Source organism: Spinacia oleracea, chromosome 3 (assembly GCF_020520425.1).
Source record: "Spinacia oleracea cultivar Varoflay chromosome 3, BTI_SOV_V1, whole genome shotgun sequence".
NCBI lineage: Eukaryota > Viridiplantae > Streptophyta > Magnoliopsida > Caryophyllales > Amaranthaceae > Spinacia > Spinacia oleracea.
Window position 1 is genome coordinate 57,787,214 of NC_079489.1, and position 26,975 is coordinate 57,814,188.

At 42.2% G+C, this 26,975-nt stretch overlaps 1 protein-coding gene across 1 annotated transcript; it reads left to right on the top strand.

Moving 5' to 3' along the window:
• Nucleotides 1-21,722: 21,722 nt before the first annotated feature.
• LOC130469713 (uncharacterized) lies at nucleotides 21,723-22,708 on the top strand. Its single transcript, XM_056839146.1, has 3 exons — nucleotides 21,723-22,131; nucleotides 22,215-22,373; nucleotides 22,655-22,708. The coding sequence occupies exons 1-3, from the start codon at nucleotides 21,799-21,801 to the stop codon at nucleotides 22,706-22,708; spliced, it is 546 nt and encodes a 181-aa protein (XP_056695124.1). The 5' UTR covers nucleotides 21,723-21,798.
• Nucleotides 22,709-26,975: the final 4,267 nt, after the last annotated feature.

Here is a 26,975-nt window from a genome sequence, read left to right on the forward strand (position 1 = left end):
TGGCCTACAAGTGAGAAATGAAGCATGGAAATGCTACATTAGTTGTAGGGTCATCTAGTTTGTTTTAAGTCCTTTCAAGGCTGGAACTTAATGGCTATAATCAGCATACCTAAATTTCTGCTTCAAACACAGAAAGACTCACATTTAAGAAAAACAAAAACAATGTTTGTTTGTTTATTTGGATGAAATGGTAATTTACGGGTTGAGTCATGTATGCTTGATTAAAACAAACAACTCTTTAACAAGAAGAACTTTACTAGGTTCAAATCAATCCCTTGATTTGAGTTCCAATAATCTTTGGCACTGTTGCTTAGACCATATCAACAAGTTAACATTCTAAAGCTCTATTTTGATGGACTTTTGAAAGTTGATTGATTTCTAGATCATTCAAGACAAGTTAGTCTTACTTGTTGAAAGTAACAAAAGATGAACTATTGTTAGAACCCCTAGACAATAGAGTTCAAAGCTAAAGAAAGATTTTATGACTTTATTATTTCACCTAGGATTTGAGTAAATATTAGTTTATTTACTCAAAGTGATATAAGTTTGAATCTGTTTGGCTAGTTCAAAGATTCAGAAGTATAAAAAATCCCCATGGCAAGAAATCATAAAGATCTAGGTTAGATCATGACGATGATTACTTTAAGACCAAAAATGATCATCAATGATTGTGTGTTCACGATCTAGCTCCATAAGATATGGCATATCTAAGTTGGAATGATCGAGTCAATTAGTACTTGATTCGATCAATGATGAATCATAAAGACTTTTCCTATAATTTCTAAAACAAAATGCTCAACTACCACCAAACTAAACCAATTTCGTCAAAGCTATTGAAAAGTAATTTCAGAATATCTTTTCAATAATATATATATATATATATATATATATATATATATATATATATATAAAGAGTTGCTAAACTCTGTGGGAGCTTAGTGTTTGTTATTCAACAAACTAAGGCCCAAGTATAGATATATGTTTCATTGTGATTTATTCAAATGAGACACAAGGGTATTGTTTCTACCACGAATTTTTGAGAACATAATGTTTGTTTGCTCGAAATACTGTCATTTTGGAGATTCGTTTTCAAAATGCCAAGTGGGGGAAAATAGACCTCAAAAGTATTCGAGGCGAACAACAAACATAAACGAACATTCCGGAGGCTTTTCGAAGTTCTTTAGAAAATCCGAACACGTATTTTTTAAGGACTTTAGAAGTGGCTTTAAAGAATAGACATCTCTTAGAAGACTTTACAAGTGCTTCAAGGAGAACAGAATATTCAAAGGACTCTCAAAGTGCCTGTTGATATTCTATTGTTTGATGTTCTATACCCAAGTAGACATAGAGTTCAAGTCAATGAAATTATGAGATTCTTCTATTAGATAGTGAAGAAACATAGAGTTCAGGTCACTAAAACTATAAGATTCTTTTATTAGATAGTGAAGAAACCTACAACTTGCAGTCAAACTATTATCAAGATAATAATGAGTATGTGACTTGTAAGAAAGCTATGACGAAATATAGATTCCCTGAAATGGTTAGAGGCCATATATAGACTTAATGTTTAATTGGTTAAAGGCCATAAAAACATACTCAATGTTTTGATGACAAAATTGAAATTTTGTTGATTTGCAAGAATGATTTACATCTATTGGTTGCAAATTGATTTTAAGGATAAAAACCATCAAACATGGAATTGTGTTCACACAAAAAGCTTGTAACACCCCAGAATTTGGACCTTTTATATAATAAAAAACCGTGTTTTTATTTAATAAATTCATCGTCCAAACCTTGAGAGTGTCACTGCTACATTTATTCTCCTTAGAAAATAAATGCAAAGCAACAAAACAACTTAAAACCATTAAAGTCAAAATTAACTAAGTGGTCTAAAAGGTGGCCCATAAAAAATTTACAACCAATTAATCCCCATAAAATAAATAAAAAAGTTCAACTTAAACTGGAATAGAAATTGTCCCTTGACTAGGTGATTATTCTAAGCGTCTCCTCACTCGTAGCCAAGTACCTTTACCAACCTGCAAAAATAAATAGAAAAGAGACAAGAGAGACGAACTCCCAAAAATCAGATAAACTGAGTAATTCCAACTCCATCCCGTAAAATAAATAATTTTTGGTTTTGAAACCGTTTTGAGTATATAAAATAAGTAATTTAAACAACAAGTATCAATTTAATAACTCCATTATTAAAAAAATTATCACAAAAGATCAATATTAATTAAGTGAGGGAAAGAGAACGCTAAGGGTCGCGTGTAACCCTTGAGAATGGCCAAAGCAAGATGAGTACAAAATGTCCCTAGTGTGCACACCCCTCACTAATTAACTACGGGTCTCCGCGACCGCGCACCAATAGAATTAGGAGGAAGACTAAACAGAAAGTTTGACAGAATAATACAAACCTACTAAAAGCCTACCGGGTCTCCACTAAAGTGCACCGATAGAACAACATCTAGAAGGGCAACCTGTTCCTAACCCTTACGGGCTTTTCCTTTAGAGATTACACTTTTCATAATTAATATTTTAATAAGGCTTAAGCACATAACTAATACAAGTAGCCACAACAGAGCAATACCAATTACAACACTACTTTATCACTTATATCAATGCGTAGTTGTAGACACCTACTTTTGTCCCCATTCCCGAAAGGGAAGGTTCGATGATGAGAACATAAATCTCCACTTGGCAACGCATCTCCTATAAAATACCGAATCTCGATCACCCTTTCATTTCAGTCAAAACTGCTATTTATAGAAACCTGCTAAGAATAGTAACCGCCATAAAAGGTAGTTGTTAAAAGTGGCAAAGTCATAAAAGATAGAAACCTGTCAGAATTAGGTGTTGCACTCCAACATAAATCCTAAAAGAGATAGAATTTGCATTCCTGCTATAATTCGATAATAAGAGTTACGTATTAATTAAATTCCTAACGAACCTAGAGTTCGTAACGGGCCCAGACGCATTCCGTCATAAAGTTAATACGCACTAAAAGACTCGGATATATCTCAAAGCTCCGTGTTTTAAGAGTCCAAATCTGACAAAGAACTCGGCCCAGATCCCATTTTCAACGCCTAGATCTGGGCGACGAAATCTTCGGCGCCCAGCCCTGAGCGCTGAAAATGCCTGTGGCCGTTTTATCTCCGGATTCTTTTTGGATTCGTATCTTAAAATCTATCTTTCCACACACTCTTTTCCTATAAATACAGCCTAAAACCGACGTGAAAAATAACACACAATTCCAAAAACCTGAGTATTGACTCTAGCCTTAAGCCTAAGCCTCACGCTGCGAAATTGATCCAGCGTTCTGTCGCAATCGACCCAAAAAGAACGCATCCTGCCCCTTGTAGCTTGATGAATTAAGCCTAAATACTGAAACATTGCTTAGAAACCCGAGATTCGATAAATAAAAGCAGAAATACCAAAGCCAAGTGGTTAGTTTTCTGAGAACCACAACGCACCTCTCAAGGGTGCGTTGTAATGTGTCCCTCATATGATTTAATCGCTTTCATCACCCTTTTATAAAATTGTCAAACTATTAACTTGATTGATCTATCACGCCTAATAAGATAATACCTTGGACAATTGAATTATCATGCTAGGTACCTTAAATCAATCTAAATAAGATAATCACGATCGATTTAGTGTTATGTGTTGCATATTGCTAAAATCAATTCAGAATAGTTTAATAGTTTAACGCATGTCCCTTCAATTATTTATGCTGAGCTAGTAAGGATAACCTGCCTTTGGAGTATTATCGATGAGCACTCCTCTCGGTAGCTATAGTCCCCCGAACTCTCAATCTATGCCCTACAGGTGTACGTTGAGCGATCCCCACACCAGGGATCACAAGGGAACCTATGGCCGTCGTTGTCGAACATAATTGCACTCCCTTTATGTCACGATAACCGTGTTTTGTCAGTTTTTCTCATTGTCGTTAAAAACTGAATGGCGAATCCTATATTACTAGTCGATTGGGTGTAAACTCACAGGAAATCCAAATACGCTTGATCTGACAACGTCACGCCCACGAGGGACGACGTCATGTATTGGCCTCGTGCTTTTTCGACCCCCTAACAGTGGCGACTCCGCTGGGGAACGTTAATGAAATACTCGTTCTCGTAGGTAATCAAAGTAGCCGAAGGGTGAAACGATCCTACCCCGCGTTTATTTCCTTATCAAGTTGGGACGACCTGAAAATCAGCATATTAATGTGAACGGATAGAACCGCATAACGAATCTTGGCTCCCTTGGCATGTTTCATCTCAGGAGTTGGGAATAAGGATACCTAGCGCCACCCGGGGGGTGCAAACGCTTCGAATGTTGTCCACTCAGCACTTTCGCTAGTAGTACACCTGTCCCAAACCCAATCGCTCGCCCACTAGGTCCCTCTCATTGGTGCATGCCCCCTTGGCTTACATCGTGATTGGCCTCTTGGGACGAATTTCGCTCGTGAATGCACTACCTCGACCGGGGCATGTGTTGGATCGACGATAGAAGCGGTACCAAGTCGGCGCAAATATTACCCATAGAAGCCTATCATAAACTACGTGACATATTATTTTGCTTCATGTTGTAATGTTAGTTATGTGTAGCGAATTATGTGATTGTGTGTGTGACAAATAATACTAGAAAACCAACGACCCTAAAAATTGCCCAAACATTCATAAACACCAATTGGCAAAAGAGTTATACCAGAATACGTGTTCCGTAGCCCCGGGCGATCGCCACAAAAATAAGCGACGCCCAAGACAGCCCGTAACGGATCCCACAACGCTGCACAACGCGTAAAGAGCGTTATTAGGCGAGCACGCAAAATTAAGTCGTATATACGAAAAAAGGATACGCGAACAGAATACGAGTACCAGTCAGGGACGCATTTTTAGCGCCCCTGGCTGGGCGCCAATCATTTTCAACGCCCAGAGCTGGGCGCTAAAGTTGCTGCCTGGCCTTTTGGTCAGGCACAGCAGCCTCGGTGCCCGCGCATAAAATATACATAGCAATAAAAAAAATTCACAACAAATTTGCTACGAGGACGTATGAAAAAAGGCACTCGATTCTAAGAACGACTTATAAAATAAATAACTCCTTGTGTCGTTGTTAGGCTTCCTATAACGACGATGTTCGGCACCAAAACCGAGCATGCTAATTAAAATAACCTTGAATGTCACACGGGCAAATGTATCGAAAATCCAAAGAATGACCAATAGAAGAGCCAAAAGTGTACCAACAAAAGCGAGAATAGTAAACCAATAGAAAGAGTCAGAAGTCTAGACTAAGTAATGCTTAACTTTGGGCCTAAACTTTAGCTTGTCTTATGCATAGGGCTGGTTCTGCCACTTGGCGTCGATCTGAAAATCAAAGGTTAGTGCGTCTCGAAGATACATCACCAACACAAAGGTTTAGTAACTCCAAGCTCCATCCGTCATTCCCCATTTCAAGGATCTCCGCTTCTCCAACCTCGATTCGCACCCTCAAACACGTCCATGGAAGAATTACGAGACCAAATGGTCGAAATGACCCAACATATGAACCAATTGAAAATAGAAAACGAATCCTTAGCAGCTGCGCAAGCCAAACATGACCTCGATAACGAGAAGAAGATCGAAAAAATGGTTCTGCAGCAAACCATGGGGAGCAAGTATTTCTCCCTCGATCCTAAACCTTTTCCCGGTAAACTACCGGAAAAGTTCAATTCATCTAAATTACCAAAGTTCAAAGCCACGGACAATCCCCGTGATCATCTCTTGAGCTTCGTGAATGCCATGAACTTGAAAGGTGTGGACAAGTCCATTTATTTGCCCGCCTTTCCTTTGTCCTTGGAACCTGTGCCACTCAAATGGTACTACCACAAGGACCCTAAGCTCTTCCCCACTTGGGAGGACTTTGTCAATGTCTTCGTCAAGCAATACTCGTCAAACATGGATTTTCAAGTCACCATGCGCGAGTTGGAAGTCCTCTTCCAAAAGAAAAATGAAGGTTTCACGACCTATTTTGCTAGATGGAGAGCCCAAGCGGCCCAACTAATCAATAGGCCTCCTGAAACGGAATTGGTCCAAAAATTCATTGACAACCTAGACCCAGCTTATAAACAACACCTTAGATACCTGGGCCTTGATACCTTCAAAAGGGTTTATGATGTAGGAATAAAGATCGAGGATGACCTCGCAAAAATAGTACAAAGCAAGCCTGCAAACAAAAGTAACACCTACAACAGGGGCCACACGCCTCAAGCCCAAGAGGTCCATGCCCTAGAAGAAACCCCAACCCGAAGGAGCCCTGGAAGGTGGACTCGAGATCGAAAGTTTGCCCCACTCGGGCCGACTCTGGTACAAGCCTTCCAAAGACTAACCAATCAAGGAAAGCTAAGACCCATAGGCCCCACAACCAACCCTTCATTCAAAAATAAATATTGGGTCGAGGGCACCTATTGCAAATTCCATCAGGGAAATGGGCACGATACTGAAAACTGATGGAATCTAAAAAACACGATCCAGGATATGATAGAGGACGAAGTAATACCTCTCCCTAACGTTGGCAAACCCAACAACAACAAGAGCCCACTCGGTTCTTGTCACATCTCTCTCGATCAACCAGAAAATAAAAACTTTGACCCTACGGTGTATATTACGCCTCAAGGTGCACCACTCGCCATGGTCCCTATGGATCAAATCGAGAGAGAAGTGTGCGGTGTGTGGGATGATGATGCGGAAGATGTCTACCTGTCTCAAGTATCGGGCCAGGACCTCTTTACTGAAACTTGGCCCGGGCATGCTCCCATTGACACCACCCCTCAAGAGCCCGAAGTTGACAATCTCACTCGGTCCGGAAGGGTATACCAACAGGATATTCGCCCACCTCCCGGGGACGACATCCCAGTCAGACAGACTCCTGAAAACGTACGGCACACCACCGTCGCATAAGTCATCGAAAATCCTCTCTTGAAGCAACTAAAAAGAACTAAAGCCGAGATTACCATCTGGGATCTCATGTGCACTTCAAAGGAACATCGTGAAAAACTTATTCCCTCACTTGACCTCATCTCAGTCCCTACGGATATCACACCTGACTCGTTGGTTAACCACGTCACAAGAGATGTTGTGGGAAAAACAATAGTTTTTACTGACAAAGACTTACCTAAAGAAGGAGGCGCCCACAACAAGGCCCTCCATCTAGTGGTCGGATGCAAAGGACAAAACATCCCCCTAGCACTCGTAGATAATGGTTCAGCGGTAAATGTTTTCCCATTGCGAACCGCCCATTGCTTGGGGCTAGGAAGCGATGACTTCCAAACCTCCACAAAAGGGGTACGAGCTTATGATAACTCTCGAAGGCCTGTGTTGGGAAAAATCAACCTCACAATACAAACCGGGCCCGTGGCACGTACCACGGAGTTTCAAATAATCGACATCAAACCCACTTTCAACCTCCTCTTAGGACACCCTTGGCTCCACGACTTAGGAGGTGTGGCTTCTACCTTGCACCAAATGGTTAAACTTAACCATAACGGGGTAATTCTAGAAATACGCGCCCCTCCTCTCGACGTCAGTTGTACAATGGTTGGAACGGCCGAAACTGTAGAAGACCTTTACGGTTTTCAAGTGGATGAAGCCATCCACGTCATTGAGGACTATAATTTAGCATTTCTAGATCCGCGTGTATCCTGGGTCATCCCTAAAATACTGCTAGCTCAAGGCTATTTCCCGGGAACTCCATTGGGCATAAGGAAGAAGAACTACATGTTCCATCCCCTACCCAACAAATGTACTCCCTTTGGCCTAGGCTACGAGCCGACGGAGGAAGATATTGCTGACCGCTTGTCTAGGCTACGCCTTAAGCCAGCCAAGAAAAAACAAACCACCCTTCTTCCCCCATATCAAAGAACCCTTAATGGTATGTTTGTCCGGGAAGGAGAAAAACACCCATTCTGTGACTTCCCTGAACCCTTCGTTTAGGATGGCCTGCTAAAACCCGGATTTGAAATTTTCCATGATTGTCATACTTTGGATGAGGCACCCCACCTCACCAAGACTGAAACAGCTGAAATATTGGACAACCAAGCTCTATGGACATTGTTTAACTAATCGAGGCATGTGGAGGACGAGACTGTGATGACTACCCTAGCCCTACAAGATGAAAGTTTCGATCCAACTCGATTAATCGCTCCTACATCAACACTAGAAGAGGCCGAGAACGGATGGGTGAAGACATGTCAGTGGGTCAACGCAAAGGGAATAGAGTTCAAGATGAGTACAGGCGAAGGACCAAGGTTCTACAAGACTAAACCCAAGGCTTGAGCCGTAGAGAGCACTTTAGCAAAACGCCTAGTAGTTTTTTAGATGATAGAAAGAATAAAGCCCTAGATATGGTCCTAAAACCCCTTAGAATGTTGGTTAATTTATTTCAGTGTGTTTTCCTTACTTTCAAAATTAATAAAGGCGTAAAATTTCTCCTAAAATATTATTCTAACACTAAATAAGCGCTAATCATACTTGCAAATATAAAAAATAAAGCGGCCCACTTTAGGCCCAATGGCAAGGCCCACTCGGTCTTGAATCGTGACATCGAAACCAATTCCCAAAATCCACAAAATAAACCATACCACCCCCTCCATATTTCCAAGACATAAGGGTCAAGCCCGTGCGACCCAAAGAAACCAAAAAAGAAATCAAATCCAAACAATGCGAATGTTGCTCAAAAAAAAAAAAAAACACAACCCCATTATCCACATCATTAGCAACACGCACCTCAACCCACCCAAAAAAGCCTACGCAAAGATCTTCATATCTTCCGCACCCTAACTCCATTTTCAAAGCCGTTTCGAGTCACGAATAGAAAAAATTAATCCGAACGAAAATGCGTCTAACGCTAACAGTCCAAAAGGCTTCCGAAATTGCGTCAAAAACTGATTTATGACGAATAAAAAGTAAAAAGAAATAAAGAAAAAGAAAAAAATGCAAGAACATGTGAAGCAATGCGCCGAGAAACCTGCCTAGAAATCATTTTCAGCGCCCAGAGCTGGGCGCCGAAATCTTTCACGCCCCAGCCTGGGCGCTGAATCTCTCTGCTTGCCAAATTTTTCCCATAAGTGCTCGTCATTTTATCCGCACATACACGGAAAAATAACGAACACTTGGGGGGTACAGCACGTATTCAGATATACGTACCAAAAAACACATGAAAAGATTTTTGTGCAAATACATGTACTAAAAAAAAAAACAATGTGCAAATACAGGTACTCAAAAAATAAAACAAACTTTTGGCTTACGGCAAAGCAGCAGATTAAAAATAATAATAAACTTCACTTATTCTACCGTTTCGAATAATATGTTTCCATCTCATAACGTACTTATCAAATTCGGCATCCTAGAATTCATTCTAGCTAGAACTACGCGCGACCTGATTCTAAGTTAAAGTTATTTAACAAGGATACGTAGGTAATCCTGTTTATGGATTCGGTCCAATCAAATAATAATATAATGTGCATAAGTGCTGGAAATGAGTAAATAAAAAAAAGGGGAGAAGCAAAAGAAAAAAAAAAGAAAGAAAAAATCACGCCTTTATTAATGTTTAAAAATAAATAAGAAGGAAAACAAAAGGTGCTAAGGAATGAAAAACAAACACAACTGAAATAAAGGGCACCTACACCCTAACAAGAACTACACTACTCGAGTTCTTCCGGATCATCAAACAAAGTTTTGTAGAGGGCAATGTTCGCAGGGTCCACCTCCACAGGCTTCTGTGTTGCCCCTATATCAATCTCCATAAGAACAAGCTCCTTGACACTAACTTCCAAAGTTGCTAAGGCCTCAGAAACATTTTCAGTTTGAACAGCTATAGCCCGCTCAGCCTCAAGGGCACAAACAATGGGAGGGGAAGGATTATCAACATCAATTGGATTAGCCACTAGTTCTACTAGGGGCTGAACTTTCCTAACCCATACATTATTCCGACGACGATCTCCGCGAGAGCTTGCATTTCTTTTGTGAACGGCAGGCCCCTTCGTGTTAGGCACCTTTTTAGGCCTAGAACTGGAACGGGGAGGAACTTCCTTTGGCTTTCGATCAGGACGAGCTTTTACAGTCTTAATACCATGGTCGCGAGGATTAGCAGTATCACGGCTCTCATACTTAGCCCTACCTCGAGGTATCAAAAGCTCAGCCGACTCTTCATTTCGAGCCTTAGTTCTCACAGCCTTATCATCGGAACTCATCCACAACTTGTAGTTTTTGGAAAGACCCACAAAACCATCTCTAGCCACGGTCCAACGCAGGAGGCCACCATAATACTTAGCCCACGCTTGAACCCGCGCTTCGGAAAAAACCGCTACTTTAGGTGGTACCGTATTGGAAAACGGGATAGTCTGCCTTAAGCCGTACTGCCGCATGACTCGGTAAGGAAAGATGTAAACGGGCCGAGATAGCCCCAACAAAGAAACATAAACCAGTGCCTCGGAACCCCCCGTCATATTAGTCAAACCCCACCACGGTACCACCCACTTAATAGAGCATATGCCATGAGTAAAATAGGAGGCCCACTCGGCCTCGTCCTGGCCTTGGTGAAAATACTTTCGGTTACCCAAAGCTATAGGGCAATAACGTTTAGGATCCGCAGGAGCTTCTAAATGCCTAAGTCGTTCCATGAGCCAAATCTGCAAAAAACGGTACGATCAGAAAAATAATAAAAAATGAAAGTCCTGCCTGGGGTGCACTTTCAACGCCCAGGACCAGGCGCCAGAAATTCCGACGCCCAGCACTGGGCGCTGAAAATCAGCTCCAGGCAGGGGGTTGTCGAGGCAAACGAAAAAAAGAAAAGAAAAAGAAAAAATAGGCGTATTACTTTGCGCGAATAAACGATCGATTACCTGCAGCAATAGGGGGCTCCCCTTAAAAATTTCAGACTTGGCATCCTTTTTCAACTCATCCACATTCAGTAAGGTCTCGACAACAACCAACGGCATAATGGAATAGCAACTCTCCATCTGGCTGATCAAGGGGATCAACCTTATGTCACCGAACTCGCCATTGTTATTCGACAGTAAATAGTGGTTCAACAGGCAGAATACAAGTGCTCGAATATTCAGTTTCTGTTCGGTCATATTTTTACTAGGTCTAAAGTGATGTTTTACAAGCTTGGCCAAATTAACCTTATCACCCACAACGATCCCAGCGAGCATGTTAGCATCTAGTCCTAGGAAAGCCCCTATAGTTGTTTTACCCTCTTCAACAGTGCCAGGGGTAGCCGGAGTAGCATTGGTAGGATAACCAAGGATCGCGGCAAATTCATCGGGCAAAGGGCATACTTCATTGCCCCGAAAGACAAAAACATGATGATCAGAATCCCAAAAGTCCAGGGCCGCATACAGAAAATTATAATCAATATTAATTTGTTGTAAGCCTAAGAATGCCTCTAAGTGGTATCCTTTCAACAAAGCCTTTTCTGTGGGATTAAGGGCTCTTAACTAGCGCCTAACAACTCGTTGGAGGGAGAAGGGAGGAATCGACATGGCAAGAGCAGGGAAAAATAAAAGCTAAGCAATCGCAAAAAAGAGGAAGATTGAGAGTGGTGAAAAAGAAAGACGTACTTAACCCCTATATGTACAAGAAAGCATCGAGTGACATCTCAATCCCATTCGGAAACGCACTAAAAAATCCGGGAACTGCCAAAATAGAACTTCCAGCGCCCAAGGCCGGGCGCCGAGATCTTTAACGCCTGGCCTGGGGCGCCGGAAATATAGCCCAAGGCCCGGATCCTTCAAAACGCGAAGCGGGAAAGGACTTAAAACCGTGTTAATAGACACGAGGCCCTGCTGTAATCAAGATCAAGCCCAAAGCACCTTTAGAGCCCGAACAGTGAAAACAAATGTTAAAACTTGTCGAAACTTAGACTCATCTCAAGGAAAAAATATGTGTACATCTTTTAAGGCAATATAGAAAAAAATAAAAATCAAGGTCATTCTTCGAAACGCAAAAACAAAAATCAAGTCGTTGGTTTCTCAAATTAAAAAGCGTTTATTTGTCAAAAGATCAATCCGGGCCAAAGTAAGCTCGATGTATTAATTATTAAAAAAAATGAAGCAAACTTTATCGCCCGAAGAATGAAGTCGCACTCCACGACTTCATCAAAGTAGCATACCACTACAAAGATCGCTCGCACATACGAGCACGGTCCCAAACACGATTAAGGACGGTATAAAATACGCACTTCTCTTGAAAAAGAACGACCACCAAGCACAAATGCTTGGGGGCTCGAAAGAAAATATGTAAGAGAGTATGCAAAGTTAAAACAATATTCCCAGACTACGCTGTACGAAGTCCCGTGTTTGGATAATCTCAAAAGATAAAACCGGATTACGACCTCAACACAAAGGTCGTCGTTGATACTTATACATAGTCCCCTAATCAAGGACCCAGGTGGTGGCAAAATTGAGCCGTAAAGACTAGCTCAAAACCATGAAAGATGATGACCACAAGACAATGGTCCGTCTAAGCACGTTGTCAACCCACATTCAGGTTGCAACTAAATCCGAGCATCCCTCGAAAGAATTTGCTCTTACAAGAATGAATAAAAAGAAATTCTCAAAAAAATCACAAGAACAAATGAAATAGGGACTTGCCCACCTCAATCGGGCAAGATCGCGGCACGTACCACGCGAGTCCCAAATCGAAAAGACGAATTCAAGTTCGCTCACCTCCAGCGGGCGGAGCGTCCCCCCTTAGCGGGCAGGGCTCGCCCACCTTCAGCGGGCGGGGTCTGCGTCACTAACCGCACAGGTCCTCAGTTTTCGAAAATGAAAAGAAAATAAATTCTTCAAAAACAAAAATAGGCTCGCCATCTTCAGCCGGCGAGGTCTACGTCACAAACCACGTAGGTCCTTATTTTCAAAAACATCAAAACAGATTCATCCACTTCTGTCGGACGGGGCGTCCACCCTCAGCGGACAGGCTCGCCCTCCCTCAACGGGCGGGGTCTGCGTCACTAACCACGCAGGTCCTTAGTCGCTGCAGCGATAACTTTTCCCGGTTTATCCTTTTCCAAAAATCAAAGGATGGTTTCCCTTTTCCAAAAATCAAAGGATGGTTTCCCTTTTCCAAAAATCAAAGGATTGGTTTTCCGTTTTTCCAAAAAAGAGCGATGTGCTGGATTTTCCTTCGTTTTACGTCCTATAAAAACTAGGGGGTTTTTTCGTTTAGATAACCCTAAAAATGAGAGTCTTTAAAAGCATTTTACCTCGTAATTGGGCTTGGCCAGGCCTAGTTACACTTTATAGCTTTGATTTCGAAAACATCTTTAGACACTTCCAATGACAAAGTGAGGGAGTTTCTATACTATCAGTTAACAAATTCCAATGACGCGTGAGGAATGTGTTAACACTTCAAGTGATGACCGTCAAATGTTATCACTCGAGGGCTCGTGAGATCCTCGCAAAACAGGTCACATACACCATGGCTTGTATGACGCACTCCGTCTAGTACTTTGACCATCGTCTCATCTCGAGACTCAGTCAAACTGGGGGCTAACTGTAGACACCTACTTTTGTCCCCATTTACGAAAGGGAAGGTTCGATGATGAGAACATAAATCTCCACTTGGCAACGCATCTCCTATAAAATAACGAATCTCGATTACCCTTTCATTTCAGTCAAAACTGCTATTTATAGAAACCTGCTAAGAATAATAACCGCCATAAAAGGTAGTTGTTAAAAGTGGCAAAGTCATAAAAGATAGAAACCTGTCAGAATTAGGTGTTGCACTCCAACATAAATCCTAAAAGAGATAGAATTTGTATTCCTGCTATAATTCGATAATAAGAGTTACGTATTAATTAAATTCCTAACGAACCTAGAGTTCGTAACGGGCCCAGACGCATTCCGTCATAAAGTTAATACGCACTAAAAGACTCGGATAAATCTCAAAGCTCCGTGTTTTAAGAGTCCAAATCTGACAAAGAACTCGGCCCAGATCCCATTTTCAACGCCTAGATCTGGGTGCCGAAATCTTCGGCGCCCAGCCCTGGGCGCTGAAAATGCCTGGGGCCGTTTTATCTCCGGATTGTTTTTGGATTCGTATCTTACAATCTATCTTTCCACACAACTTTTCCTATAAATACAGCCTGAAATTGACGTGAAAAAGAACACACAATTCCAAAAACCTGAGTATTGACTCTAGCCTTAAGCCTAAGCCTCACGCTGCGAAATTGATCCAGCGTTCTGTCGCAATCGACCCAAAAGTCGAACAGAACGCATCCTGCCCCTTGTAGCTTGATGAATTAAGCCTAAATATTGGAACATTTCTTAGAAACCCGAGATTCGATAAATAAAAGGAGAAATAGCAAAGCCAAGTGGTTAGTTTTCTGAGAACCACAATGCACCTCTCAAGGGTGCGTTGTAATGTGTCCCTCATATGATTTAATCGCTTTCATCACCCTTTTATAAAATTGTCAAACTATTAACTTGATTGATCTATCACACCTAATAAGATAATACCTTGGACAGTTGAATTATCATGCTAGGTACCTTAAATCAATCTAAATAAGAGAATCACGATCGATTTAGTGTTATGTGTTGCATATTGCTAAAATCAATTCATAATAGTTTAATAGTTTAACGTATGTCCCTTCAATTATTTATGCTGACCTAGTAAGGATAACCTGCCTCTGGAGTATTATCGATGAGCACTCCTCTCGGTAGCTACGGTCCCCCGAACTCTCAATCTCTGCCCTGCGGGTGTACGTTGAGCGATCCCCACACCAGGGATCACAAGGGAACCTATGGTCGTTGTGGTCGAACATAATTGCACTCCCTTTATGTCACGATAACCGGGTTTTGTCAGTTTTTCTCATTGTCGTTAAAAACTGAATGGCGACTCCTATATTACTAGTCGATTGGGTGTAAACTCACAGGAAATCCAAATACACTTGATCTGACAACGTTACGCCCACGAGGGATGAGGTCATGCATTAGCCTCGTGCTTTTTCAACCCCCTCACAGTAGTCGGCCGGTGCAACTCATAGAAGAGATTATCATACTCCAATTATATATTAGCAACTAATGTCAACGTGCAAACTGCTTACACCCAAGTTACATAATATCAGCACTTTAGTACGTAACGCATTAAGGCTCCGTTAATAATTCATTTCATCAAACAAGTACCATACGTAGTTTAAATAGCCTTTTCACAATACTACTATTATTAAAAACACTCATAAACACAACTCATATAGTCTACCTACATCATACTTAGTCTCCTTAACACATAACAACATATAAACATGTCCAAAATATTTTTCCTAACGGGATTTAAAGATGATGGACATTGAAAATTACCTTGAACGCTTAAAATCCCAAAACTAGCAGTATCCTTGTGGATTCCTATATAGCGTCCATCTACGAACAAATAAAAGAAAAAGTACTGCATCATTCTACCAAGCATAGATGAGGCTGTGACTGATGAATCTCCATCAAATTAATGACATAACTTTCTCAAAACATGTTACTGTTAAAAGACTAAAACAAACATACGGACTTCAAAATCAAAGAAGTTGAAAAAGTTAATCTATTAGAGAAGTAAAAATATTAGTGTCATCATTTGATAAAACAAACCAAAAATAAACTAAGTAGCTTCTATTAATGCTACAGTAATACCAAGAGTAAGTGAAATGGATCAGAAGACAACAAGCGAGCCATCAAAATTGTTTTCTTTGTTTCGTAAAAGCAACATACAAAACCACATTCCCATTACATACGGAAGACGATAAAAGGAAAAGAATGTAGAGTAAAAGAAAAACAAAGAAAGGAACAAAGGAGGCTCACTAATAAACTGGTGGTTCGGTTTAGACAAAGATAATAGTGGCGGTGGTTGCTGCGGTGGTGCTTGCTACGGAGTCTGAAACAGAAGCGGTCCATAATGAGGGAGGTTGAATATGGTGATTACGAGTTGGTGATGATGACGGCAAGGGAGATAACGAGGGATTAATTTTGAGAACTCTAATTAGAATAGGCCATGAATTTGGGTTTAATAGGTTATTTATACTTTAGGTCCATATTAGGGTTTCAACAAACTAGACAATTCAATACTCCTGATTTAGCTTCATATATAAAAAAACGTGGGGTATTACAAAGCTAGATTAGTTGCTAAAGGTTACAAGCAAATTCATGGCGTGGATTGTGTTGAAGCCTCATGCATAATCTTAATGCTCAAGCCTATAATTCAAGCAATGATTGCATTTTGGTACAAATGGCAATTGGATGACAAAACATCTTCCTCAATCAAATGTTGGAAGAAACTATGTACATGGTATGTCATAGGATTTGTGGATCCAAATAAAAACTTGAAAAGGAAAGCTAGCTTATGAAATCTAAGTACATATTTAAGCAAGCAATTAGGAATTGGAAATGTATTTTAGTGAAACTAATAAGTATTTTAGTTTCATAAAATGTACATGATTCTTATAGATGCTTAAGAATTTTAGTGGGAGTACGTAAAACTTAATTTGATCCTATGTGTATACACATATCTCTCTGTTGTGAAATAACATTCAAATGCTAATGACTTAGATTTGAAATCATTCAATGATGGACCAAGGCGAAACTTAGTACATACTGGGTATTAAGATCTATTTACAAAGATCTTATAATATTGTTTTAGATTAAGTAATGGCATTTACTAAATCAAACACGAAAGACTTTATTGGAGATATTCGACCCATATGAATAAATCTAAGTAATAGATGTTTGAACTATGTATAAGCATTTACTAAGTTAAACATCAAAGAGTCTAAATGAAGTTCTTAACCTATATTATATGTCAAAGAATTTAGCTGGATTTAGTATCTACTGAAACTAGATGAGCTAAAGTTACATGAATAGAATTCAATTGGGAATTATTCTGCAAAAGAATTTATCATGTATGATATAATATAAGGATCGCCAAAAACGTATCGTATAACTTTAGGCATGACGAACATATACCAATATCTAATTGATCTAAGTGAAGATCAACTAGATTGAGATCAAGAAAAACTTATGGTACTTGAAAAGGTACATAGGAATAGTTCTTGATTCAAGGAAATAACGATATGCTAAATATTGATGATACACGCATGAATACTGGCAAAGGATCAAACAAGATCCCTTTGGAGTTAACCATTGGCAAAGACGAGCTAAAGAGCATCGTGTTTTAAAATGGCAACATGGATTGAACACCACGAGTTGTTGCGTGGGAAATTAAATATTAATTTCTATGTTCTAAGATACAGCTGGAAAGTCTTCCACATATCCATGAACTGCTTGGATAAGCAAATCCAAACAAAAGCATCACTAGCAACCTATACAGTTGAAGTAAAAATACTTATTGCCTAAGAAGCAATGAAACAGAGTTGTTTACGTAAAGAGTTCTTCACTGAACTTAGGTAGATCACATGTCTGTTGACTTAATGGTTCTTCATTGCAAAATGCGTAGAACCACTATTTAAGTAAGAAAGACTAGATCACATAATAAACAAACTCAAAAGATCTTATCATCCTATCTAGAAAGACATTCGATGAAAGGGATATTAAGATTGGCAAAGCATGATAACTAAACCTATGCAACAAGTGAGAAGCAACACTCACATTGTAGCACTGGAAATCAAGCATAGCTTTGAAATCCATGAGCTGTTTTAAAGATGGGTTAAAGGCCCATGGTTGTGTGAGGGGGTCGAAAAAGCGCGAGGCTAATGCGTGACCTGTCCCTCGTCGGTGTGACGATTCTTTTTATTCAATCAAGTGTAATTGGATTTCCTGTGAGTATACACCCAATTGACTAGTAATATAGGAGTCGCCATTCAGTTTTTAACGACAATGAGAAAAATTGACAAAACCCGGTTATCGTGACATAAAGGGAGTGCAATTATGTTTGACCACGACGGCCGTAGGTTCCCTTGTGATCCCTGGTGTGGGGATCTCTCAATATACACCCGCAAGGTAAAGATTGAGGGTTCGGGGGACTGTAACTACCGAGAGGAGTAATTCGCTCGTCGATAACTCCAGAGGCAGGATATCCTTACTAGCTCAGCATAAATAATTGAAGGGACATGCGTTAACTATTAAACTAATCTGAATTGATTTTAGCAGTATGCAGCATATAATACTAATTCGATCGTGATTATCTGATTTAAATATCATTAAGGGACCTAGCATGATAATCCGATTTCCGAAAAATATTATATTTATTAGGCGTGATAAAACAATCATATTAGGTTAGTTTAACAGTTCATAAAAAGGGCGAGGAAAGCGGTTAAATCATCGAAAAGGGACACATTACGACGCACCCTTGAGAGGCGCGTCAGGGTTCTCAGAAAACTAACCACTTTGACTTTGCTATTTCTCCTTTTTATTTAACAAATCTCGATTATGGGACAGGATACGTTCTGTTCGATTTATGGATCGATTGCGACATAACGCGTGAACAGTTTCGCAGCGAGAGGCTTAGGCTAAGGGGTTTAGAGTCAATACTCAGAATATATTATGTGTTGTTTTGTGTTGTTTCACGTCGAAACTAGGGGTCTATTTATAGGGAAGAGTTCGTGGAAAGATAGAATTGCAGAGTTCTAATCCACAAAGAATTGGGAAAAGAAACGTACCCAGGTATTTTCAGCGCCCAGGCCTGGGCGCCGAAGATTTCGGCGCCCAGAGCCAGGCGTTGAAAATAGGGTCTGGGCAGTTTTTGTTTAGTCAGATTCGGATTCTAAAATCCGTAGAGTTTGAGATTAATTTGAGTCTTTTATCGCGTATCAATTTGTGACGGAATGCGTCTGGGCCCGTTACGAACTCTAGGCTCGTTAGGATTTTAATTAATACGTAACTCTTATTTCCGAATCCTTTTAGGAATAGGATTCTCGCAGTTTTCTATCTCATTTAGGATTTATGTTGGAATGCAACACCTAATTCTGACAGGTTTCTATCTTTTATGATTTTGCCACTTTTAGAAGCTACTTTTTTACGGCAGTTACTATTTTTAGCAGGTTTCCATAAATAGCTGGTTTCGGGTGAAATGAAATGGGGAATCGAGATTCGTTTATTTTATAGGAGATGCGTTGTCAAGTGGAGCTTTTATGCTTTCATCATATATCGAACCTTTCCCTTGCGGGAATGGGGACAAAAGTAGGTGTTTACAGTTAGCCCTCACTTTGACTGAGTCTTGGAGTAAGACGATGGTCAAAGTATTAGACGGAGTGCGTCACACAAGTCATGGTGTATGTGACCTATTTTGCGAGGGTCTTACGAGCCCCCGAGTGATAACATTTGACTTAAGGGTCATCACTTGAAGTGTCGACATATCCCTCACGTGTCATTGGGATTTGTCAACTGATAGTATAGAAACTTCCTCACTTTGTCATTGGAAGGATCTAAAGGTGCGTAGAAACCCCCTCACTTTGTCATTGGGAGTAACTACAGATGTTTTCGAAATTAAAGCTGTAAAATGTAATTGGGCCTGGACAAGCCCAATCACGAGGTAAAACGTTTTTAAAGATTCTCATTTTCAGGGCTGGCTAAACGAGAAAACCCCCTTGTTTTTATAGGAAGTAAAACGAAGGAAAATCCAGTACCCTTGTTTTTATAGGAAGTAAAACGAAGGAAAATCCAGTAAAAGTTATCGCTGCAGCGACTAAGGACCTGCGCTGTTAGTGACGCAGACCCCGCCCGCTGAAGGTGGGCGAGCCTGTCCTCTGAGGGGGACCCCCCGTCCGATAGAAGTGGACGAATCTGTTTGATGTTTTTGAAAATAAGGACCTATGCGGTTTGTGACGTAGACCCCGCCCACTGAAGGTGGCGAACCTTGTCCGCTGAGGGTGGACACCCCATCCGCTGAAGTGGACGAATCTGTTTGAAATTTTTGAAAATAAGGACCTACGCGGTTTGTGACGTAGACCCCGCCCACTGAAGGTGGCGAACCTTGTCCGCTGAGGGTGGACACCCCGTCCGCTGAAGTGGGCGAATCTATTTGAAATTTTTGAAAATAAGGACCTACGCGGTTTGTGACGTAGACCCCGCCCACTGAAGGTGGCGAACCTTGTCCGCTGAGGGTGGACACCCCGTCCGCTGAAGTGGACGAATCTGTTTTAAAATTTTATTTTGTTTTGTTTTTTTTTTTGAAAATAAGGACCTACGTGGTTTGCGCCGTAGACCCCGCCCACTGAAGGTGGCGAGCCTATTTTAATGTTGAAGTTTTTATTTCTTTCGAAAACTGAGGACCTGCGCGGCTAGTGACGCAGACCCCGCCCGCTGAGGGTGGGCGAGCCCATTTTGATTTTCTTATTTTGCCTATGTAGAAGGGCTTTTGTGATTACAACCTGTTGGTGGGTCGTAATTTTTCCTGATTAGATGTGTCCTATAAGTGGGTCCACATTGTGTATATTTTTGTTTAACGATATTTTATTTTATTACTTTTATTTATTTATTATTTTTTAAAAATACCATTTTTTCTTTTTTGGGATAGAAATAAGATAACGGATATCTTTACACAAAGTAGGGGAGCACGCGTGCCCGACAGCAAATATTCGCTGTCTGGGAAGCATTTTCAGCGCCCAGGCCTGGGCGCCAGAATTTCTAACGCCCAGAGCTGGGCGTTGAAAATGCGAAAGGGGGACTTGTCTTTAAATTCGCGGACCGTCTCTTTCCTTTCCCATTTCCGCCATTTTTGCTCAAGCTCTCCACTTCTCTCTACTGATCTTTGCTCGTTTCTTTCACTTTTCTTCACGAGTTCTACTCCAAATCACTTCCTAACCTTCCCAATGTACGTGATTTTCAATAATTTCGAGCTTTTTTGTCAATTTCAGTATTTTGTCAAGTATTTTTGTGCATGAAATTGATTTGGGGGTTTTTGATTTTGTGCCCCTTTTCTTCAATTAGATAGTTGGAAATGTTCCACATAACATGTTAATTAGTTTGTGCATGTTAATTTTTGCAAGTATGTTAAGTTTTGTTGAATTTGGGCATTTTCGTGCTAGCCCCCAAGTATACCTACGAATCTAGTATTTTCTTATAATGTAGGTGTTCTTGGTATATTGCTTGCATTCCTCATAATTCATGAATGACAAATTATGGGAGAATTTTGATTTTTCTGGAGTTAATTTTTTACTTAGGGAATTTTGCTAAGTATGAACTTAGTATCATGTTTTTTTAGGGAACAAAAAAAATTGTATGACTCCATTTCATGAGTGAAATGCACTCTTTTTTAGGGATCGATATGAGTGCCGATTTTGTCAAAGGTATAATGCCTTGTTGTATTGTTGATCAGCATGTCTGACGAGTCGTTACCCCCTCCTGGCGGCCACGAGGTGCGTGGCATGACGCGTCAGTCGACTGGCCCGGGTCCCCTATGGGTGGGCCCTGAGCTTTACGATGGTCGTGATCTACACTACGACCTAGAGCACCATGTGACTTCCCGCCTTCACGCGAGGAGACAGACTACGGTTCGCGGCTATGGCGCCGCGACGAGTGAGACCATTTTCAGCTATCTGAGCTTGGACGCCCAGGCCTTGGTGAGGGCGAGCTCACTGTTTCCGGTGGTTGAGAACTTCTGGGAGATACTGCGGCTCAACATCTCCCTGTCCTTTCTGCGGTCGTTCATGAGGTGGTGGTGGGATACCACCAACACCTTCCATTTTCCTTGGGGCGAGATGACGATCACTCCTGAGGACTACACATCTTTGACGGGTTTGACCTTTACAGGGAACCCCGTTCGTCTGAGGTCGGACGGCCCATCGCCGACTGTTGCTGAGGGTACCAGGCTCCTGGGCTCGTGGATGGGTAGTAGGTTACCTTCGTACCAGCCCCGTGGGATACCTTTCGCTGACCTGATGTGGGCTTTGGAGCACGGGGTAGAGGAGTCGCCTTCGAGACAGGCTCGGCTGTTCTACCTCCATTTTATCACTTCCACTTTTCTACCGGGTCCGACTGACACCTTTGACCCGAGGTGGATAGGCATGGTGGAGGACGTGTCTACACTGGGTGACTATCGCTGGGGCGATTTGGGCTATGCGACGCTTGTCGGCCAGATGAGTTTGTCGGTGCGCGTCTCGGACCCGAGCATACGTCACTTTGTGATTACATTAGCGGGAGTGCCGCGTTTGATCGAGGTATGTTCCTAGACTTTCTTTTGTTTTTCTTCCTTTTATCCGGCCTCTTTTTTTTAACGCTTTATTATCCTTTTCTTTTGCAGCTGTGGGCCTTTGAGCACTTACCCTGGCTGGCTCCCCGAAAGGGGCAGAGGCCTTTGGAGTTCCCTGCCGATCGCCGCTGGGGTTGGAAGAAGAAGCTGACAGTGCGTCCGCCGCCCGATACCGTGTGGGATCTTATCCGGAACGGGAACCCTGATCATGTACAGAATCTTATCCTCTATCTCGTATTTCGTCATTCTTTTCATGTGCGAGATCTGACTGTGTTTTGTACGAAAACAGGTGGTTTGGACCCCATGGCTCTCTTTTAGGGGTTCCCATGCTTCGGTCAGGGAGAGTTATGCCCTGAGCCAGATGCGGGTCTTGTTCGTTGGCCGCCGGGACCCTGTCTGGTACCTGAGAGAGCGGGTACGTATGCAGACGGTCGGGGTTTTTTCGGTGCCCAGGTTTCCGCCTGCGACCATGCTGTCTACTCGCTCGATAGGCGAGTTGTGGAGGGTCCACTAGAGGACTGGTGTGCCGGCGACAGAGTTGGTGATAGAGGGAGCTAGCTATTACCAGTTTATTCAGGATTCTCTTCGTCTCCCGGAGCCTGGCGCTGTAAGTTGCCTCCTTTTTTTGTATTGATTTTAGTGTTTTCATGTTCGTGCCCATGTGCTTATGCCTACTGTGTTTTGTGCAGGAGGGTCCTGACCCTTTGTTGGGGGGATGGGTGCTTCCCGATGCTCGGATCTCGTATACCGGAGAGAGTGGATCCGAGATTGTGGAGACTTTCCCGGAAGACCGGGTTTTCCATGCTCCGCTCCCTGAGGGAGTAGAGGCGGTATGCACCTTTCATTTGTGTACTCTTCTTTATATTTTTTCTTTGTTTTTTTACTGACAGTCTTGTTTTAGGTTCCGGCCCGTACGGCCAATGCGATGGTGGGGGTGATCAACCGGTTGAAGTCCGCGTTGGTTCGAGCTCGGTCTGCACTTTCTTGCAGGAGCCCCCACTCTACTCGGGTAATGTGCCCTCTCTTTTTTTCTTTTGATCTGTACCTTTGGTTTGGCTTTCGGTTATTCACTCTCTTTTTTGTCCTTTTTTGCAGACGGCTACTGGGCGTGCTGGGGCCGACGACGCGGGTCCCTCGGGCGGGGGACATGGTCGTCGCGAGAGAGAGAGAGAGCACAACACTCGCCCCTACGGCATCGTCGTTCTGACGCGGGGGCGAGTTCTTCCGGGGAGAGGTCCGAGCCGGAGCGTAGGCGGCGTTCCGTGTCGGTGGCCCGGGAGCCTAGCCCCGAGTTGCAGTCGCAACCTCATTTTTGGGGTGACTCTGTCTGGGGTCCCTCATACCACGGGGAGTGGAGTGGATGGACCGGCGAGGCTTGGAGACATGGAGCCGATGACGAGTCTTAGGCTTACCTCCTGTTTTATGCATATTCATTCTTGTGTTCTGCATGTATATATATATTTTTTGCGATTTTTGGTGCAAGAATGTTTTGAGCCTTCCGTGGGCTTTGTTTTAACATATTATAGCAATATTAGCTTCCTAAACCAACGACGAATTTTTAAAAGGAAAAGACTTTCGTAAAAACAATGAGTTCATATAAGAGTGCACATATATTTTTAGACTAACCGACTACTTGGGGTATTACATATGCATGTTTACTATTTTTGTTTTTTTGCCGACTCGTGTCATACTCTTTTGTTGGGCTTGTTCCTGGAAACTCTTGTGGCTTTTTCATTTTATTTGGTCTTGCCCGTGCATGGGTTAGGGTAGAGTGCCCTTTGCGATATCTTTTCTTCTTGATGCGTTGCATGATTTTATTATTTTATAATTTTTTATTGGACCGAATCCTTGAGAAGGATTGCCTACGTATCTTGTCAGAATCAGGTCGCGCGTAGTTCTAGCTTTTTGAAAAAACTTTTTTGAAAGGGTTGAAAGGGTGTTCATTACTCGTCTGCTTCCCCCCCCCAAGTGTTCGTGGTTCTTTTGAGGGTTAGAAAAAGGAGTACGAACACTTTGTAGAAGCGGGAGGGTAGGTGGCAAGAGAGAACAACGCCCGATTTAGGGCGAAGGAAATATCGGCGCCCAGGCCTGGGCGTTAGAAATAACAGCGCCCAGTCCTGGGCGTTGAAGTTTTGTCCTTCGCTTTTTCTACTTTATCGAGTTTTATGCCATTTGTTTAGAGTAATGCGCAGAATGTTTGCTTATGAGTTTTAATGTGTTTTATTATATGCCTTAACTCCGGACTGAATTTTATTAAATATAGTACTTTTTCAATTGGTCTAAGTTCGTGAGGTTAGCGAATTCCGCTCCATCTATGTCGGCTAGTTGGACTGCTCCGCCCGGTAGGATGGTCTTTACAAAATATGGTCCTGTCCAGTTAGGCCGGAACTTTCCTCGAGGGTCCGTAGTAGGTGCGCGGACTTCTTTTAATACAAAATCGCCTTCTTTGATGTTTCGAGGTTTGACTCTTTTGTTGAATTGCCTTGCGATGCGCTTTTGATACACTTGCACGTGATGTAGAGCTCTCAACCTCCGTTCGTCTAAAAGGACGAGTTCGTCGTACCTAGCTTGAACCCAATCGGCTTCGGGGAGCTTGCTTTCTAGGATGATCCTGAGGGAGGGAATCTCCAACTCGACCGGTTGGACTGCTTCCATTCCGTATACCAAGGAGTAGGGTGTTACTCCAATGGAGGTGCGGATTGAGGTTCGATAGCCCCATAATGCGAAGTGTAATTTGTTGGGCCAATCCTTATAATTTTCGGCCATTTTTTCGATTATGACTTTAATATTTTTGTTGGCAGCCTCTACCGCGCCGTTCATTTGCGGCCTGTAGGGAGAGGATTTATGGTGTTTGACGTGATATTTTTTGAGCAGGTCTTGGACTTCGGCCCTGAAGTGGGAACCTTGGTCACTTATGATTTCATGTGGAACCCCGTATCGACAGAATATGTTCTTTTCTAGGAATCGGGCGACATGTTTGGTTGTTAACTTTGCATAGGAGACTGCCTCTACCCATTTAGTGAAGTAATTAATTGCAACTAAAACGTACTCGTGTCCCCCTACGCCTGTTGGTGTTACCTTGCCGATTATATCTATACCCCAGGTGGAAAAGGGCCATGGAGAAGTGAAGGTGTATAGTTCTGAGGGAGGTAAATGGTTAAGGTTACTGAAGATTTGGCATTTTGGGCAAGTTTTTACAAAGTGATGGCAATCGGTTTCCATAGTGGTCCAATAGTACCCTGAGCGGGATATTTTTCGGGATAGCATTTTTCCGTTCATATGGGGTCCGCACACGCCGTTATGGTATTCTTCCATTAGTCTTTGGGCTTGGTTTTGATGGACACAAAGTAACTTGATTTTATTCGGCGTGTATTTGTACAGTTCTCCCAGAATTATGCTATATTGTGAAGCGAGGAGGCGCAGGGCCTTTTGTGCTCGCGGGGAAGTGTTTGGGGGGAATTCCCCACTTGTTTTGTAACGAAGGATGTCCGTGTACCATGGTTCTTCCTCGATGTTTTCAGGTTCGGGGTCTATGGCACAACAATAAGCCGGCTCTTTCCTTCGCTCCACCCGAAGGGTCATTCCGCCCCATTCATTCGAGATGTTGAGCATTGAAGCTAGCTTCGCTAGTGCATCCGCGAATTGGTTGTCGTCTCTTGGCAAGTACGTATACTCAATTTTTTCAAATTGCTCGACTATTTGGTCCAAGTGAGCTTGATATTTTGAGAGACTAGTGCTTCGGACCTTCCATCTTTTGGATATATGGTTGATTATTAGGGAAGAATCCCCGAAGACTTGTAGGTATTTGACTCTGAGGCTAACTGCGGCCTCTAGCCCAACTATGCAGGCCTCGTATTCGGCGACATTGTTTGTGGCCTCGAAGTCAAGTTTGACGGAAATTGGTATATGGGCTCCTTCGGGACTGACTAGGAGAACTCCGACGCAGCATCCTTTTTGGTTGGACGCGCCATCGAAGTATAGTGTCCAACAGTCGTCTTGTATCATCAGAAGTTCCTCGTCGGGGAGGAGGTAAGCTTCCGGGGTTTCCTCATTCGTGGCATGTTCGGCCAGGAATTCGGCTACCGCTCTTCCTTTGATTGTTTTTTCGGGCATGAATTTTAGGTCGAATTCTGAGAGCATGACTAGCCACCTGGACAGGCGACCACTCAGGGCGGGTTTTTCGAACACGTATTTTAAGGGATCTAGTTGTGACACTATATGAACAGTGTGGGCCAATAGGTAATGCCTGAGTTTTTTGGATGCCCAAACGAGGGCGAGACAGGTTTTCTCAAGTTCTGTGTATCTCGTCTCGTACTGTATGAACTTCTTGCTCAAGTAGTAAATGGCTCGCTCGGATCCATGTACACATTGTGAGAGCATAGCTCCTGCTGCAGTATCCGTGACGGTTCGATATAGGCGCAAAGGGATTCCAGGCAAAGGTGGGGAGAGGACGGGTGGCTTGCTTAGGTATTCTTTGATTTTATCGAAGGCAGTTTGGCATTGTTCATCCCATTCGGCCTTTTCCTCTTTTCTTAATTTTTTGAATATTGGCTCACAAGTCATAGTAAGCTTGGAAATGAACCTACTAATTAATGTATTGCAGCTTTCCTAGGAAGCCCCTTATATGTTTTTCAGTTTTTGGTGGGGGCATTTCGGTAATGGCTTTGATCTTAGATAGGTCAATCTCGATTCCTCGCGTACTAACAACATATCCTAGCAATTTTCCCAAGGTTACCCCGAACACACATTTTTGTGGATTTAGTCTCATGTTATATTTCAAGATTCGAGTGAAGAATTTTTTAAGTGCCGGGA